The 16132-nt window shown below is 39.6% G+C and overlaps 1 protein-coding gene across 3 annotated transcripts in view; it reads right to left on the bottom strand.

Annotated features, from left to right (window-relative positions):
• The window catches only part of urm1 (ubiquitin related modifier 1), a 16667-nt gene extending 535 nt beyond the window's left edge, over positions 1-16132 (bottom strand). Inside the window, exons 1-7 of one of the 3 annotated variants that reach the window (XM_089019856.1) lie at positions 16055-16132; positions 14764-14882; positions 13634-13733; positions 13254-13324; positions 5483-5564; positions 3818-3866; positions 1180-1882 (exon numbers count right to left, since the gene is read on the bottom strand). In XM_089019856.1, the coding sequence (XP_088875982.1) occupies positions 1814-1882; positions 3818-3866; positions 5483-5564; positions 13254-13324; positions 13634-13733; positions 14764-14818 (426 nt within the window). In that variant the 5' untranslated portion in view covers positions 14819-14882; positions 16055-16132 and the 3' untranslated portion in view covers positions 1180-1813. Of the gene's footprint in view, positions 1-1179; positions 3867-5482; positions 5565-13253; positions 13325-13633; positions 13734-14763; positions 14883-16054 lie in introns of those variants that run through there. The other 2 variants (XM_089019853.1, XM_089019854.1) reach the window with 2 other exon arrangements.

Genomic DNA, 16132 nt, shown 5'->3' with positions numbered 1-16132 from the left:
AAGATTTAAAAAATATTAACAGTCAAATATATATATATATATATATATATATATAATTACATGATCTCATTAGAAGGCAGCATTTGTTAGACCTTCAGAGAATGTATTAATAGACCAATCAGTAAGGGGATATTTTTTATAGAGTTTTAATTTCATAATACAAGAATTATATACGGTTTTAACATAATGGAAAAAAGGGGCAACCTTGATTTTAATATGGCATTCATGGTCTTAATAATACAAAAATTGTGGTTATTCAGATTACAGTAAATAAAATAGCAATGAAGCAAGGTACAGAATTTGAAATAAAAAGAATGTAAAAAATAAATCAGTCAAAGAGCAAATCTATGTTACAATCATGGTGTAATCACATTGTGTGGAGACTGTACATATGTGTGAGAAATGACATGCTTGGGATGATAAACACATGCTGCCTTGTTGTATGTTGAAGTTCAAATTTGATTTCAAGAAAATAAAAACAAAACAAGAAGCAAAGTGAGCATTGTTATGCGGATGTATTGTTTGTTTTGCTTTTGTGTTCATTTAGTTTAATATAATGGCACATATAACAAATAGCATGACACAGCATTCCTTTCACTGGTAGATCAGGCTAGTGTGAAATAAAAACAATTTAAAAAAGAAACTTACATAAACAATAAATCAAGAAAAAATATTGTAGACGCTGTCGGGACCCCAAAAAAAGGAGTATCCCAACATTGTAATGATATAGATGCTTTATGTAATATGTTTTGGCATTCTACAAATGATAAAAATTAGATTTGCCCTCCCAAAAGTATCATTTTATTGCATATGTGGCAATATTTTACAAATGTTTGGGGCAAAACATACCTAAAATAATTTAAATCTGATGTAGATGACTTTGTAAAGAGGTGGATTTCCATTAATTCATTAATGAAAGCACCCTTGTGAGAATAGCAAAAGCATTATTATTATTATTATTATTGCAGCATTATTGTTTAAAATGGAAAGTGCTGTAATTATGTGACCAATATATACATTTTTTAAATAAAAACAAAACAAGAAAATTGATCACAATATCACGATTGTCAGTTTTTTTAAAATGAGGTGGGGGTTAATAGATAAATGGCAGACGAGTGTAAAACAAACAACATTCTTCCTGTTGGTAAAGCTTTATTTTAAAACAATAACAACAAAATAATTTACATTGTACAGTATACTTGAGAAATATAAACACACTTAATAAAAAGATGGGAAATACACGTATTAATAATAGTGGTGTGTGTGTGTGTGTATTTTCTTATTGACATTGCCATGATTTCTGTCCACTTCATGTATGTTTAACCCTCATTTTATGTTGCAAAAAAATATCACGTTGATTATGCTGTGGGTCATTTTTTCCCATCGGTAAAAAAAACCCACACAAAACAGTCAAATAATCGGTGAGATCAGCAATAACTGTTTGTGAGATGACATATTTTCTATCCCATTAGGATATTTTAGAACTGTTTTGAAGCAAGGAAAAAGTAAAGGATATCCAGTGCTTTCGTCAACACAAAAATGGAAACGGGCAAAATTGACCCCTTAACATAATATGAGGGTTAAAAACAAAAAAAGAGTAGGAAAAAAAGTATTTCAATTGGAGAAAATTCTTCTCGAGTAGCTCGCTAAAGTGTCGACGAGAACCCCCTCTGACTCCTGCTGGACCATCCATCACCTCGGCCGACTGACGTGTCATCCAATGGGGTTTAGCTTTGTTGGGATGTGAATGAGGTCTAATTGAGTTTGTGTGTGTGTGTGTGTGTGTGTGTGTGTGTGTGTGTGTGTGTGTATTCTATCCTCCGTGCAAAGTGGAAATAAATACAACGTTGTCTCGCTCTTGCAGGCGGTAGTCCAACTGGCCCTGGAGGCCCCACAACACAACACAGGAAACATCCTTGTGTCAATACAAACATACTCTCCGTCAATGGGATTTGTGCACACTGAAGCCGATCCGAGGAGTGTGTGTGTGTGTGTGTGTGTGTGTGTGTGTGTGTGTGTGTGTGTGTGTGTGTGTGTGTGTGCGCGCATACAAGGTCAGGCATCAAATGTGGTCAACCTACAGGGATCACAATGAAAGCCTTCCGCCAGTGTACAGATTAGCCTTTGCGCTCATCTTCTAATTGTGACAAGCGAGCATACTGTGAGGAGACGTGCCATGCACAAAATGGACACTATTGACCCCTCCCCTGCTTTCCGCAATAACAGGCATATTAAATATGTATTTAGAATATTTTTGGTGTTGAAGTGTTTTGAGATTTTTTTTTTCATACCTGCCAACTTTTGAAACCAGAAAAGCCTAGCAGGCCCTGGTCGGTCATATATATTTATTGATTGATTTAAAGTGTCATGCAAAAGCCAAAGGAAAAGTGTAATAGACTCTATAATAATAATAATAATAATAATAATAATAATAATAATAATAATAATAATAATAAATTTCATTCATAAGCACTTTTCAAAACTCTCAAAGGCACTTTACAGTCACAGGTTACTTTTTCTGCGGGTGAGCAGCGGCAGCCACACGCGCCAGAGTTCACTCAAACCGGGAGTAACATAGTCAAAAAAACAAAAATGTTTCTTATATGACTTTTGTTAACCCAATCACTGCCAGATGTGCAAAAATATGCCGACTCCGGTGCCAGGGTTTTTGTCATTTTCACTCAAATTCCTGGACCGACAGAATGTTGAGTTTTAGGACTACATAAACATTCAATGCAGCGTAAGCAACCTTAAATTTTCTTCTTTCATCAGAAAAAAAGAGTTAATTCTTAAATGATATGGGTCTGGAGTTATCTGAGCTAGAAATGAGGGCGGCTGTCAAACATACAATGCAATACATACATATTGTTTGACATCGCGCTTTAGCAACAGCTGAAGCTGGACAAAGCGCGAACACGAAAAAAGGGAAATGCTGCCCTTCTTGTGGAAGGGATAAGAAGTGAAGATCGCCTTTTCTAAATTTAGACACGATACATATCGATGACGTTTCTTCAGCCGTCATCTGTACTTCTTTGAACGCATTGGACGTTTCGTTTCTTATCCAAGAAACTTCGTCAGCGAACTAAAATCTTTTGCTGGTAGTTTCGACCCTATATATATATACCCCTATTGTCCAGACGTGGCACTGCCAAGACTCTGCTATGATTGGTCTCTGCTCTCAGGGGGGAGCAGCGGACAACTCCCTGCGGCTACAATGATTATTTCTATTGTCCTGACTGATTACTTCTATTATCCTGCCTGAGTATGGGGTCTACGACTGGCCTGATTGCCCCATTTGATCTGGCATGACCTCATCAGCATAACTAAGCCTATGTTGCCTGAGAATACGGTTGTAGGAATGATCCAAATTGAACCTCACCCCCCATGGCGATTTAGTGAAGGGTTTTGCTGTTTTATGAAAATAGCTTCTTTTACTCCCCTCCTCATCGATGGACCACTCCTGTACTACTGAGAGCTTACACAGACGATACATAGCGATCTCGTGTTTTGAATGAATTTTGGGTATTTACTATTTTGATGACTTTTGACTTATTGTTTTGATTGGAAATCATAATTTTCATGAATAAACCGTAAGCCTGAATGGGATAATAAAAACCGTACTCATTACGGTAAAACCGGAGTAGTTGGCAAGTATGTTTTTTAAGTTCTTTTGAAGTTGTATTTGGGTTTTGCCTTACACACAGGGTCACCACAAGCCAAGCGTTCTGGTAGGACCAAATATAGCACGCAGGCGGGCAGGACAATTGTCGCTAAAGGCCATGGAAAACAACCAGGCTACTAATATGGTCGTGCTCACCATTAGCTCCCAGTCAGCGTCATTGATCAGCACCAAGATCCCAGGTCTCCTATAAAAAGATGATGGCCATGGTGGTGGGGGGAGAGGGAGTCATAAAAAAAGACAGGTAAAGGGGATCATAATATACATAATTGTGTGCAAAAGCCATACAGAATTGTACTGTAAAAAATGCAAAGGAGAAAGTGAAATACAAGATGGAGGGGAAAAATGCTGGACATGCATAAAAAAAATGAAAGTGTGTATCACAAACATTCATTTCCAATAGCAAACCATTAAAATGAGAATAATCCGTACCCAGGTCCCCATAAAACCTAATTTTCTAAGCCTTAAAACTACAAAAAATATTTCTTATTCATGTATTAATGAATGCTCTGTTGTATTATAATTAAAGAAATAAACTGTAATGTATAATAAAGTCATTTTATTTTATTTAATTAATTTAATTTACCTTTGTGATAGTCGTTGATGGCTTGATGGAATGGAGTGGCCGGTTTCATCGTCATGAAACACTTGATGAGGAACGTAACCGTCTTCTTTCACCATCTTGAGGAATGATCCCTTGTAGGTGCTTTCTCTGCGATCATTTTATCTAGTTCCTCATCAATTGTGTTTGGTTTAGCTGGGTTGATAGCTTTTTGCATTAAGTGTACAGATAGCTTGTGCGGGTTATTTGTGGAGTATGATTTATGGGAATTTTAACCTTGCAGTCTACACTCTGCCTTTAGACTTTCAAAGTTGAAACGAGTCCAAATTTCACTGTTTTCTACCCATTTTGACACTCTCTCTGTAATCTGCCTGCCTCTTTAATGTTTAAACCACCTCCCCTCACTCCTGCGTTCTTGACCAATCACGTGGCTTTAACCGACGACTGGGGGCGGGGAATGGAGGACCAAAACAAGCCGGCTGCCATTTTCTTGTGTGGAGAACGGGCTCGTTCGTGAACGACACACCACTCATTGTGGCAGCTCCGTGTGTATCCCGAAAAATAGTTTGTCTGCCAAGGTAAAATTGTCATAAATGTAATGTTCGTAAACCGAAAAGTTCGTAAGCCAAGGGGTTCATAAACCGAGGTATCACTGTATCTATATACCGTACATTTTATATCGAATTTAAAGGTCAACTATTCAATTTTTTCTCAATCGTGTGGATTTTCTGGCTAAGAATTTCTGTCACTTTCAGTTTTTTCTCTTCCATGAAATTTAATGGAGGCGAGTAAATACGGAGATGATGAAGGAAATCAAAATATCATTCGAAATTAATGGAGAGGCAGGAGCGGCCACGCACCTCCTCATGAGGCTTTCAAACAAGTGTATAGGAAAAAGGAGGGGGGAGATGAGCGGTCATGATGGACACATGAGGGTCAGTGGGGGTACATAGAATCAGATGTGTGTGTGTGTGTGTGTGTGTTGTGTTTCGATTGGCTATTAAAATAAACAAGAACGACAAAGAGCGTAAAAGGATTGTCGTAGTGGCCGTAAAAAGGAGACAATACACACTAATGAAGAAGGTTTATAGTTGGGCGGTGCTATTCCGTGGTGTCAGGTGATGCTATAAATAGCGATGCGCAAAGGCGAGCCGTAAAAGTCAGCCGGCGACGTCGAATAATGCATTTTTTTTTCCTTACCAGCTTCCGAGAAACAATATAGCGACAAAATGGACACTCACACAGAATCGCCCTGGACAAAGAGCTCGGGCCGTTCGTTGAGCAGGTTGTGTCGGATCCACATAAGCAGCTGCTTCATGTCCCCTGGAAAAAAAAAGGCAGACAACGCAGGTCAGAGGTGAGAGGTCAAGGTGCGTGCTTTCCAAGCCCCCCTTGGTCGATGTGACGCGACAGGCGGGACGCGGCTGCATGTATATGTATGAGTTCATGCGTTGGCGTTGAGGAGCTTTGGGGGGAGGCTAATGTCAATGGCCAAGGGCGACATTGATCATCTTGCTGGGGGGGGGGGGGGGTACGAGAATGGAATAGATGAGGCTTTAGGAGTCCCACAATAGGGAGATTTCTGTTGGAGGGTAACTAAGTGGACAGCGGCGGCGCGTAGGAATAATAAAGAATGACGCAGACGATAATATCAATGTACGTATTTACGGCATCGGTGAGACCAAGGGGACGAAGAGCAGCTGTGTATGTGAACAAGTGGACTTGATGAAGACATACGACTGAATGCGAACAGTGCAAAGGAGAGTCAGAAGCATTGTACGTGGCAAATGGAATTTAAAAAAAAATGAAATAAACAAGGGCAATAGTAAATGTAGCCGTACCTAGACAAAGCTGTATAAATACGTACATATACTGTAATACATTGATATGAACCATCCGCAGTGAATGGACGACTATTCACAAATATAATAACAACAACAACAACAACAATAATAATAATACATTTCATTTAAAAGCGCCTTTCAAAACTCTCAAGGTCACTTTACAGTCACAGAATAAGATTTTCTGTGGGTGAGCAGCGGCAGCCACACGCGCCAGCGTTCACTCAACCCGGAATAACTCAAATAAATAGAAAGCTAGCTAGCTAGATAACAGCTACCTAGATAGCCAGATAGCTAGCTAGCTAGCCAGACAGCTAACAAGTACCTATATAGCCAGATAGTTAATATATAGCTAGCTAGCTAGCTAGCTGCTGATGTCACCTATTATTTGACTGTTTTGTGTGGATTTTTATATACAGGTAAAGATGACCCACAACATAATAAAGGTAAGCTGTAAATAATAGCCAGCTAGCTTTCTATATATTTGAGTAGCTTATAGATAGCTAATAGTTATCAAATTTCTATTCACAACATGAACAGAGGCAGGAATAGTCACCTGCGTTCTATGAAATGATATCAGAACATAGGATGGAGAAAAATAATGATGTATTCATTTATTAACAAATGCCCAAAATGATTTTAAAAAGTACTAATAAGATTTACATTGATTTTTTTAGGGCCATACATCTCATTCTATGTACCCCCACCAACTGCAATTCTGCACCCTGTCTCCACCGTTTTAGTTGCTCATACACAGTACTTGGTCAATGCAAGATGTGAATGGCAATTCTAAAACGAACACACCTGCACAGATTAACAATTGGCATTCAACTGATTCGCTGCCATCCACGCATTTATTCAGTAATTGAAAAGTTGTGACGTGGAGAGCCATTCCCGAATTCGTTCGGGTTTTGGTTTTTCTTGCTGATAAAGCGCTGGTCAGACCTCTGGCTATTTTTTTTCCCCTTCCACAAAGGGACAGCGTTTGCCTTTTGTCCATGTTAGCGCTTTGTTACAGCTTCAGCTGTTGTTAAGGCGTGACATCAATCAATATGTATATATTGTATTTTGTACAGCCGCCCCCCTTTCAAGCTCAGAAAACCCCAGAACCGTATAATTTAGGAATTACCTCTTTTTTTCTGATGAAAGAAGAGAGTTTAAGGTTTCTTACGATGCATTGAATGTTTATGTAGTCCTAAAAGTCAATATTCTTTGGGTCCTGGAATTCGAGTGGCAATGACAAAAACCCTGGCACTGGAGCGGACACATTTTCGGCACGCCTGGCAGTGAATGAGTTAAAATATTATTGAAATATTTACAAAATTCGGGATGTGTGTATTCCATTGTATTTTGGACAGCTGCCCCCGCATTTCAAGCTCAGATAACTCCAGACCCATATAATTTAGGAATTAACTATTTTTTTTCTGACTTAAGGTTTTTTCTTCAGGTTTCTTACACTGAATTGAATTTTTATGTAGACCGAAAACTCAAGATTCTGTGGGTCCTGCAATTTGAATGAAAATGATCAAAACCCTGGCAATGGAATGGACACATTATTGCACATCGTCTGGGAGTGAATGAGATAAATAGTATTTTCTTACAATCACACAAGAACAAATAAACAACAGCGGTACAATGACTACAAGCGATTCGAAATACAATGACGAAAAAAACAACAGTTTTATGCACGGCTGTGCAGAGATGTACACATCATATCAGCTTACAGATGCCGATGTAAAGCTTGATTGCTTCCATAGGCTGAAAAAGTCAAAAGCGTCCGAGCTTGACCGTTACCGTGCCTGGCGGTAAATGAGTGTGACCTCGTCTGCGGCGACGTTGACCTTCGACGACAAAAGGGCTAAGCCGCGCTCAGACTGGGCGACAATGAGCAGTTTTAGGATAAATAAAACCCCTCTGACCCCCCGTGCATCCACTCCCCGCTAAACACCATCGCACAATGAATATATTAGCCTGATGTTATATGTGTGTATTTTTTTTTCTCAAAATCACGGGTGATTGCATGATTTGTAAAGTCACATAAAAAAAACTTTTTTTTTGTTCTATAAGTGGTATTACGTCGATCGACCATTATGAAAAAAAAATCTGATTAATTGAAAAAAATACGTTGATCATCAGCAAATATTTGTTTAGAATTGCATGATGGGTCGGATTGAACATTCTCGCAGACGGAATGTGGCCCACGAGCCATATGATGCACACCACCGTCATCCCACGAAAAACAGCAGAGAGGAAGAAATAAAATAAGGGAGAAAAGGAGCGGAGAAGATGGGATGTAAAGGTACCATGAGGTGAAGCTGTGACGTCGAATGAAGCTGTGACGCAGCAGCAATGAAAGGCAACTATCACGGCTCCGGAAAACGATTCCAAATGATTAATAATAAACGGAAAAATTATTCTATAAACTCCACCATTGTACATTTTATTCTTCTTTTTCTTGTGACAGTTAACCATCAATAAATATTCCTTTTGAGGTGAAAAAATGATACCATTAAAAATTGCATATGCGGTACCCGAAAACAAATAAAATGTGAAGCAAAAAAATGGAAGAAATGTAATTTGCAGCGATACATGTCAAGAAAAAAATTACATACATGCGTGCCGCGTATGAGCTATAACGTGTATCAACACTCACATTGTGATACTTCTACTGTATGGCACGAGAGTGACAATCATTCAGAGGTTCATTCTATGTGTGTGTCTGGACATCTGTAAAACCTCAGAAACACATACACACACATACACTCGTGAGGACCGGCCTAAAGGTCCGCACTTGTAAAAAAAAAAAAAATGTCCTCACTAGGTATGGTATAGAATAATAGCCATACAAATGTAAGTGTATACACACACACACAGGCACACACACACACACACACACACACACACACACACACACACACACACACACACACACACACACACACACACACACACACACACACACACACACACACACACACACACACACACACACACACACACACACACACACACACACACACACACACACACACACACACACAATTTTCCCAACTGTATCGATGCGCCGCAACATCGCCAAAATATTCAAGACAACCCTGAGCATCGTATGATGCACGACAAAGCTGTCAATTTTACAAAAATAATTTCAAATATATAAAAAATAAAAATATATATAAAATAAATACTAATTTGTCTGCAAAAAAACAAAAACAATTTCATTTTATTTCATTCGTTTTTTTTACATTATTTTTAAAGATGGAATTTTTGATAGAGCCTCACAAACTTGTGAGGACCGGGCTAAAGGTCCTCACTTGTCAAAAATGTCCTCACAAGGTATGGTATAAAATAGTAGTGGTCCTCACATGGATAGCCATACAAACGCACATACACACAATATTTTTTGCAACTGTATTGATGCACCACAACATAGCCAAAATATTCGAGACAGCCCTGAGAACTGTATGATGCACGACAAAGCCGTCAATTTTTTACTAATGTAAAAATATATATATCAATAAATAATTTGTCTCTGCAATAAAAAAACTAATTTAATTTTATGTTGTTCTTTTTTGGAAATTATTTTTAAAGATGGACTTTTTGATACAGCCGACTAGATTGAAGGTGTGCTTTGAAAGGCGCTTACAAATGAAATTTATTATTATTATTATTTCGTGACACACACACAAACTTGTGAGGAACCGGCCTAAAGGTCCTCACTTGTCAAAAAATGTTCTCACTGGGGCTGGTATAAAATAAGTGGTCCTCATGAGAATAACTATACAAACGTACACACACACAAACGAACAAAAAATTGTATTTCATTTTTTTTTTTGAAATTATTTTTCAAGATGAAATTTTTGACAGGCGACTAGATTGAAGGTGTTGCTAACACGACACACGCGCACACACACACACACGCGCACACACACACACGCACACACATCTGCAGGGTTAAAAACAGACGTAATCAGCAAAAAAGTCATAACTCCTTTCCAGTGCTGACCACCTTTCTCCTTTTCCCCCTATTGCTTCCTCCGCTATCGACTGTATGTATGTGCTTTTCTCCATCATTACCCCTTGCCCCCGTTCGCAATTTTGCTTTTCATTTAACCCCCCTTCTCCCCAATAAAAGCCGCTCTCCTCCTCCAGCAAACAGGAAGACGCTGCCATCATTCAAACTGTGGCCGAAAATAGAAACAGTCCACAATGGAAGATGGTGGGGGGGGGTGTCTTTTAATGGCGTCACGCTAAAGGCTGCGAGTTCAGATTGAACAAGAAAAAGAAGCTGGATGTAGAGTTAATAACATACAGTACGTATGTACACCACATACGTACTACAAAGTAAAGGTGAGCACAGTGGGGAAGACCAAGGATGTGGTCATTGTCGTCGGGAATGAGTTACTGATGAAACAAAATGGAATAGGAGCGACGGCGAGTAAAGGGTGAAACGTGCGTCACGCCCTCGCGGTGCACCTTGGGATTTCGCCGTCGTCGCGTGGCTGCCGGGAAAGAAGATGTGACTGTCTGAGGGGAGGGAAAAGGCGCCATTTTGACAGTAATTCAAAACCGCCAATTCTGGTTTTTTTTCTTCTTCTTTTGTGGGTGCCCTTTTGCCGCCCTTTTTTTTTCGGTGGGGGGGGGGGGGGGGGGGGTGACTTTCTTTGACTGATTCTGATGACTACAGAGTGGGGGGTGATCCATCTTTTGGCTGGTGATACCCCTAAATCATTGGGGGTTTTTACTAGTGTGTGTGTGTGTAGAGAGAGACAAGAGCGGGGGTGGGGTCTTTAAGTCGAGGGTCATCAATCACCAGCTGGGGTCACAGAGAAATAAGAAGGATTCAGAAGCAATTATATCGGCCCATGCGAGGCCCCGCCACCTCACACCCAAACATATCCACCCCCCCCCTGACAAACACACACCAGATAATTATGAAAATTACGCCGGCGCCGTATGGTTATTTAGCGTAAACGATGCATATGTGGTGGAAACGGGCCGTGAAAAAGAGCATCTGCGCAATGAGACAACACAAGCGTTGCATCAAATCTGTCTTGAAATCCTGTTTTGATGAGCAAAGTCACAATGGTGTTCATTCAGAATGTTTTTTATTATAAATGAAAAGGTTTCTTCAGCCGTCATCTGTACTTCTTTAAAGGTATTGGACGTTTCGCTCCTCATCCGAACAGCTTCGTCAGCGAATTAAAGTTGTGCTGGTAACTCTGGCCCTATATGTATCCCCAATGTACAGAGGTAGCGGTGCCAGACGTCTGCTCTGATATGTCCCTGCTCTAAGGTTGGGGGGAGCAGTGGCTAACTTGAAGCTAACCTGATTACTTCTTCGACAAGAAGTGAATTTATTTCAGTCAATGGGTTCAAAAGTGAAATTCATATCCCTATTCATTCAACACATCATAATGCAAATATTCAATTTTTTTGAGATTTTTATTTTGGGGGCTGAAGGATGATTTTTAACTGAACTGTCGCTAACCTATTAACTTTTATAGATGTGATCTGGATAGCATAAGTACGCTGCTGCTTCCCCGACAGTGAGCTCCGCCTGTAGCCTCGTAGCTTAGCATTCGCGGCTAACAAATGTTATACAGTGAGACCTCAACTTACAAACACCTTATCTTACAAACTTTTCGTCTTACAAACGTCAAATTTATGAAAATTAAACCTTATAATAAGCACTATTTTCATAATACAAACCCACCACGGCTGGCGGAGTGATCTTTGGCGGAAGCACACGGCCGAACAGCACCAGAGGTTAAGTTACCAACAGTCCTTATGGAAGGTGACTCTCCTTCCATAAGCCATCAACGACCATCAAAAAGGTCAATAAAACTTTATTTTACAGCACAGTTTATTTCTTTAATTACAGTCCTCATGTAATGCGCCTCTCTTTCCAAACAGCAATTCCCTTTGACCTTCGACCTCCAACCCCATTCCATCAAGCCATAAATGACCATCACAAATGTAAATAAAGTGACTTTATGATACAATGCAGTGTATTTGTTTCATTACAATACAATAGCACATTTATTATACATAGAATAAGGTATGTTGTGTGTAGTTTTAAGGCTTATTTAGTTGAAAAGTATATTTTATGGAAACTCTGGAACGGATTATTCCCATTTTAATGGTTTCCTATGGTAAATTTATTTTGAGATACACACTTTTGGCCTTACACACTCTGTCTGGCAACCAATTAAGTTCGTAAGTTGAGGTCTCACTGTAGTTGATATTTCCCGTACATTCTCGTTCACGTGTACAATGAAAGTTATGAAGGTTTTATCATTGGGTGTTATTTTCAGTACTTTTCATGCTTTTTTTGTGTATTGTTTTTATTATGACCTTTAAAGTATGGTAAGCATTTTGTGGTTTAACCTGTGAAAAGTGTTATATAAATCAATCTTACTTGCTTATATGTGGTGTGCTGTGGTGCAATCAGGTCATATGTCCTTTAACATTCCCTTCTCTGGTCAACTTTTGTGTCGTCGTCACCGAGGTAACTAAAGCGTCACGGCCGCTCGTCTTTTGTTTGGTCCAAAACCAATACGACACTTATTTCTCCCTCATTCATTTCAACCTCTGCGGAAACTACTTTTTAACCTTGCTTGCTAATGAACGAGTTCCTGACTTTCTTTAGTGTGAGGAAAATCCTGCTTGTGATTTTTTTTCCCCATGTTTTGTTTTCCTCGGGATATGAGCACAGAGAAATGAAAATTTCTATAAAATAAAAGGACTTGGAAGATGAACCTTAATTGCACTCTTGTAAGCCCTTTGAGCCTCCTTTACTGTCTCTTTTACTGCCTCCGTTCACCACACTTGTGGGACAACAGGAGGAAGAGCCTGAGAGCCACGTAAAAGGAAGATAGATAATATAGCCGTGATGCTTTTTAGTTGCTCAAATAATTGACAACCCACTAAAAGGGTTAATCCCTGCCTATACATGCAAGAAAATGGTGGCAAAGCACGACTTTTGCATTAGGTAAGCCTGCTTCACTTCACTGTCTTCGTTCCTTGCCACCTTTAGTAAGAGCACATAAAATGTCATCGAATAACAGACACTATGTAAAAAATGCGCTGTATGTAATTGCAATAAGAACCCTGACTTGTCTCACAAAGACAACACACAATAAATATTTTCATTGTGTCATTATATACTCACAAGGTTCTGCATTGCTTGGAAGAGTGACATGATGATCCTTCACACCATCAAAAAGCAGCTCAGCTCCTCCACTGAAAACCGGAACACAGGTAAGAGTCAATTTAAGCCAGCATTCGAAATTCCAACAGAGAATATTTAAACGGAACTAAAAACAAAATCTGCTAAGCATACATTCGATGTCTTAACATTAAGTTCTGACAGGCGGAGCACAATGCTACAAACACGGCTAAATTTTAGCTGCTCCACGAGTTTACGTCTTCTTAAATTACACGGTATAAAGTGAACAAAAACACTCGACCGGTAGCGTGGCGACGCATAGTCCGACTGAATGAACGTTCAACGACCCAGCTAGTTGTTGCGACGGGTTTTAAATCACCTACCCAAACTCCAAATGAACAGCTATGGGTGCAGCCATCTTGTCGGCACATGCAGGAAGTGGTGTATGTGGGGTAACCGGAAGCGACGTATGAATGGCTCCCGCTAGAAGAAGCGATTTTGGAAAATGAACATTTTAAAATTGAAAATAAAAAGATAATAAATAATAAATTGTATTAATAAGCACTTTTCAAAAATCTCAAGGACACTTTACAGTCACAGAAGAATTTTTTTTTTACTGCGGATGAGCAGCTGCATTCAGAGACGCCAGCGTTCACTCAACCGGAAGTAACACACGCACCATTAATAACATTCAAATAAGATGCGCAAAATGTCTATCGAGCCATTTATCTCTTTATTAGTTTATTTATTGCAAATACAATCTCACAATTCTCAAATTAATTTCTAACGTTTTCCACTATTATCGTAAGTCAAAAAAAAGTATCTTAATTCTGTTATCAAATAATGTAAAAAAATATGACGTAACACTATACTTCCAAACAAAATGCCACATACTGTAATATGCAAAATGAATCCTATGAATCCTGTTGAAAGTTGTCAAAACCTTTTCAGGAGCAAAGTATGACATGGCTGTGTGAATCTACATCTGTCCCTCCCTGACTCTCCTTCTTTATATCGATGCTCAGTCATACTGGTGACAGTTCTGATCCCACTATAGGGGATAGTGGGGTACAAAGTTGGTGTGGGCGTGTGTACGCGAAGGGGTCGGTCAGAGGTTTGAATTGCAAATCGTCTTGCCTTCTGTTGGCGTCCAAGCCTTCGCAGGCTCTTTCCTCCCCTGTATTCATGTGTTAATCAGGAGTCAGCACAGGGCCACATAGACAGATCGACCAGGGGCCTGGCAGGGGCCAAGGGGGGTTCCCGGGGGGAAGGACATGTGCGGGAAATTGAGAGCAGCCTGATGATGGCGTGTTGGTTTTGGTATTAATGAAGACATTATAAGTATCTATGCTGGTGAATTTTGTGTTATATTCAACTCGACTTCACGGTTAGGGGTTGAATTATCCAGGAAGGATGACCCCCCGCGGCCCGTCATGAGGTGTCACCTCATGTTTGCTAAGCTGCCATGAAGTTTATGAATACTGGACACAAATGACAAATATTAGTCAATTACCTTTGGGGTATGTTCCAGAAAACACCGGTGAGGGTCGACGTAGCGGGGTTAGCATATATGAGATTGGGGGATGGCGGTCCGACTGACTTGCTGCCAGGCGGGTGTATAAGATCTCGTGTCTGTTTCAATAAGGGAACATAAAAGAGCTGAAATGAACACGTTCCAAGATATCAAGCAGAGAGAATCCTCTTAGAGATGACATCCATAACATGTTCCGCCTACGGAACTGTATGGACGGCGGAGACAAAGAGCGGATCCGATGATGATTTTCCCTATTGTGGCAGATGGCGCGACGGGCCATTTCATTCCATTGTGCTGGTTTCTGAGGTTTCTTTTTTTTTTTTTACATGACAAATGCCATCAGTTTGTCTGATTAGATTCCTGGAAGACAATTATAAGACCGTGAGTCCCACTTATATCAAAGGTTCTAAAGAGACAACAGCGACAGATTTGAATTGATCGATCAAACTTTGCCTTTAAATCTTCTTTCATAACGAACCTCTATAAAAGCTATTGTACGCTCTTCTTTCTGGCCGTGTGAGCTTTTCTCTGCCAAAATGTTCAATACCATCAATGTTGAAAGGCATCCCTGATTCTCAATTGACTTCAAATTAAAGGCATGTGTGTGACACAAGCAATCATTTTATTTGAAAAAGAGTGAATCACTATTTACAATACATGTATGTAGAAAAAAAACTAAGCAAACGACAAAAAAAACTGTCCTTTCACTGCTTATTATCCAAAGCAAGAATCGATTAAAAAACACATACAATCATTCTACCATCATCAGTGTGAGCAGATGACAAACCGAAATAAATCAGTCGGCTTCAGAACACACGCAAACGCTGTACACACTTTGGAGCTTGTTTGAATTAAGGTTGCCCCCTGCTGGGACAAAATGGGAAATGACTATTATTATTATTTTTTTTTGCATTGCCACTTGAGTACGTTCCACTCAAGTGTTTCACCCCACATAAAACAGATCAGATTAAATGTCAGAATTATTTCCCCTTGCTCCATACCTGACACGTACATTGGAGTATATTATAGAATGCTTCAATTTGATTTGGAGCTAGATAACAAGGAGAATTGTCTATTTTTGAAACGGGTTTGATTGCATAGCTCTGAGAGTCATCTGCAAACCTCTCAGGCTTGAAAAGTGACATCCAACATTAGCAGTCAAACAAAAACCATTTGGATATTATAAGTCGTTAAATTACAGCATGTGGTACATTTTTGAATACGCTGATATCTGTGCGGATTTCTTTGTATACTTGAAATTATGAGTTACCGTATGACGCACGTGTGCTGGTGTTGGGGATGGACCTAAAGCGAACGTTGACAATCCTGTCAAAAACGCGTAAGTGAT

Source organism: Hippocampus bargibanti, linkage group LG18 (genome assembly GCF_051943395.1).
Source record: "Hippocampus bargibanti isolate YZ-2025 linkage group LG18, ASM5194339v1, whole genome shotgun sequence".
Lineage (NCBI taxonomy): Eukaryota > Metazoa > Chordata > Actinopteri > Syngnathiformes > Syngnathidae > Hippocampus > Hippocampus bargibanti.
The sequence above is the reverse complement of the archived record's forward strand: the minus strand, read 5'-3'. Positions and strand labels throughout refer to the sequence as shown.